At 37.9% G+C, this 3,588-nt stretch overlaps 1 protein-coding gene across 1 annotated transcript in view; it reads left to right on the top strand.

Moving 5' to 3' along the window:
- The window catches only part of ptpn22 (protein tyrosine phosphatase non-receptor type 22), a gene marked incomplete at its 5' end in the record, with an annotated part of 27,194 nt that extends 24,948 nt beyond the window's left edge, over positions 1 to 2,246 (top strand). The window contains 1 exon segment of the mRNA XM_014025749.1: positions 1,186 to 2,246. Within this exon segment, the coding sequence (XP_013881203.1) occupies positions 1,186 to 1,247 (62 nt within the window).
- Between the last annotated feature and the right edge of the window lie 1,342 nt (positions 2,247 to 3,588).

The following is a 3,588-nucleotide window of genomic DNA, read 5'->3' as shown; positions in this document are numbered from 1 at the left end:
ACCAACATCTGGTGAAAATTTCATGTCATTAGCACCTCTAGTAATATATTTACTGAGAAAAATGGTGACGTGTTCAATACTTATTTTACCTGCTGTATATTTGTGTGACCACGCACTACCCTGTTACTATACTGATCTGTTTCATATTAGACTTAAAATACATTGGGATGTGTACTCACGTCTTTTCACCAAAAAAAAAATAACTTCACATTTAAAACATTAAAAAAAAAACATTAATAATTTGGGTTTAGCTCCAGTCTCAGTACTTGTAGATGCATTTTATTTAACATCATCCTGCAGCATGAATTTCATTAGCTAAGTTGCTAAACTTACATTCAAGAACAAATTATTCGGTTTGTGATGAATTTCCAAACTACGCCGACTTGGTAATAAAATTAAAACAACACTGTCTTTGGTTCTGATTAGTTCAAGTACCCCCACAGCTGCAGACTGCAGAATGGGGTGGGGTCAGAAAGTAGGCGGAGTCAGATGCCCATTGGGCGTGGTCACGGCTTGTAGGGAACATGGTTGGATGTGGTCAGATTAAGGGCGGAGTTGGACAGCAAAAAGCAGAGGTTCTGAAAAAAGAGGAACCTCGTAAATTTTGGAGAAGTTAAAATATGAACCAACCAAGATGAAAAAAAGGTTATTTTTTATGTTTTATAATTATATACTAACTTGTTTTTATTAATTGTATACAACGTGTTTGTATATATGAGTGAAATAACATTTTTAAGAAAGGTAAAATATGAACTAACAAGATGAAAAAGTATGTTCTTTTACTTTTTATATTTATAAGTTAACTACTTGTTTTTATTTTTTTTATTATACATTTTATGAATGTATGTGTGAAAAAAACATTGAAAATAACACTACATTATGCTCACAGTGCACAGGCATTATACCTGACAATTACATACATGCATTCTGGTCCTGTCCTCCTGTTCACAGGTTCTGGGGCCAGATATATAGACTTAATGTACTAATCCACCATCTCTGTCTGTTTGCTTATTGGTCTACTTAGATGATGTCACCTTAGAGAAAAACACATCTCACAGGATTTTCACTGCCTTATGTATTGCAAATAATTTATTAGTTTTATAATGTAGTAAAGACCAGAATTTTGGTTTTCATTATTGCCGTTTCCCATGACTAACTTGGTTTATTTTATGACACCTTCTTCAGGATTTGGGAATCGTTTTGGAAAACCAAAGGGCCCCAGGACATATCCAGCGACCTGGGTCTAACACCACAAGAGACTCACGAACTTGGGAAAGAAAGTTTATTACAAATYTGTAAAGATTACGACATGACAAAACAGAAAGAAAATCATGAAATCTGTGACCAAAGGTGATCAGTGGAGGAGCGCCACCTTCTGGAGACTTATGGAAGTGTTTATTTTCTGTACAACACTCAACAGGGCCTCAAAAAAAAAACAAGATGTACATGGACTCAGAAGTATGACTGATTTAAGTACTCTGAATAAAACAGGTTGCAGAAGTGAGCCGCTTACAGAAAGAAGGTTTAACCTTCCCTGTTTTTCTGTTACACTCAGTCTGTGACGACCACTGTTGAACACCTGCAAACTTTCAACATGAAATAAGAAAATGGGTAAAGGCCCTGTCACTCTAACGTTTTAGACTATTTATGAAATATTTGATTCCATCTTCAGCTTAACATCTTGACATCTTTAGAGTTGGACACACTTTGGTCCACTGTATGTTGTCTAAMTGGCAAATGGGCTGGTGTCTTTCTGTCCAACCAGGATATGCAAAGCTCTTCACTACAATTTGTGCCCTCATTTACACATCCACACACACATTCATTCAGCTCTACTGTACTAGATCTCTCTACACAGAAAATACAGGTAAATCAAGTTATAGAGACAAATCAGTGCTTTGAATCACATTCATACACTGATGGGACACAGAGACAGASGGGGTTCAGTGTCTTGCCCAGRGACACTTAGACATGTGACAGAATAGCAGTGGAATCGAACCGCCAACTCTCTCAGCCACAGCCGCCCCTTAGTGTGACAGGGCTTTTAATCTTTGTTAGTCGTCACTTTGTAAAACTTTTTGCACCATATGCCACATTTCAGCWGTTTTTCTATATTTCTTTTTACACATCCAAATGTTTAGCAACATAAAAAAATACTGATTATCCTAATGAAGAGTAAATGTCATGCAAAATGATATRCATAAAGTGCAAATGCACAAAATTATTTATTAAAAGTGTTGAAAGTCTTTGAATTCTTCTGTTTTCCAGTTTCAGTCTGAATGAAATTCTAATTTCTACAGAATGTAGGTTATCAGCCAAACACAGGTGCTGGTCTTTAAATAAGAGTATCATGAAAAAGTTGATTTATTTTATCCCACTCAAAAAGTGAAACTTGTATCCACGCAGACTGATATATTTCAAATGTGTATTTCTTATCATTTTCATTATAACTGACAACTAAAGAAAACCCCAAATTCAGTATCTCAGAAAATTAGAATATTACTTAATATCAATACAAAAAATAAAAAAAATAAACATTAAAAAGGTTTTTTTTTAGAAATGTTGGACAACTGAAAAGTATGAACATGAAAAGTATGAGCATTACATCACTAAATACTTAGTTGAGGCTCCTCTTTCCTGGATTACTGCAGCGCAGCATGAAATGGATCAGTCTGTGGCACTGCTCAGGTTGCTCTGACAGTGGCCTTCAGCTACCATGGCCCTTAAAACCAGGTACTGGTAGCTTTGGCTCTGTGTGCAGGTGCCAAGCCCTGATGGAAAATTAAATCTGCATCTCCATGAAGTTGGTCAGCAGCAGGAAGCAGGAAGTGCTCTAAAACTTCCTGGTAGATGGCTGCATTGACCTTGGACCTCAGAAAACTCAGTGGACCAACACCAGCAGATGACATGGACCCAAACTATCACTGACTGTGGAAACTTTACACTGGACTTCAAGCAACGTGGATGAAGTGCCTCTCTTCTTTTCCTCCAGACTCTGGGACCTTGATTTCCTAAGGAAATGCAAAAATTACTTTCAGAGAACATRACTTTGGACCACTCAGCAGCAATCCAGTCCTTTTTTGTCTTTAGCCCAGGTGAGACTTTTCTGATGCTTCCTCTTGTTCGAGTGGCTTGACACAAGGACTGTGACAGCTGAAACAGGTCTTCATACGTCTGTGTGTGGTGGTTCTTGAAGCACTGACTCCAGCTGCAGTCCACTCTTTGTGAATCTCCCCCACATTTTTGAATGGGTTTTGTTTCACAATCCTCTCCAGGGTGTAGTTATCTGTATTGTACACTTTTTTTCTACCACGTTTTCCTTTCCTTCACCTCTCTGTTACTGTGTTTGGACACAGAGCTCTGTGAACAGCCAGCCTCTTCGGCAATGACCTCGTGTGTCTTGTCCTCCTTGTGCAAGGTCTCGATGGTCGTCTTTTGGAAACCTATCAAGTCAGCAGTCGCCATGATTGTGTCGCCTGCAGAACTAAACTGAGACCATTTAAAGGACTTTGCAGGTATTGAGTTAATTAGCTGATTAGAGTGTAGCACCAGATGTCTTCATATGGGGTGCCATTTGTAAAGTTACAC

This window comes from Austrofundulus limnaeus, unplaced genomic scaffold, assembly GCF_001266775.1.
Source record: "Austrofundulus limnaeus strain Quisiro unplaced genomic scaffold, Austrofundulus_limnaeus-1.0 Scaffold496, whole genome shotgun sequence".
NCBI lineage: Eukaryota > Metazoa > Chordata > Actinopteri > Cyprinodontiformes > Rivulidae > Austrofundulus > Austrofundulus limnaeus.
Note: the sequence above shows the minus strand (reverse complement) of the source record. Positions and strands in the feature narration are given on the sequence as shown.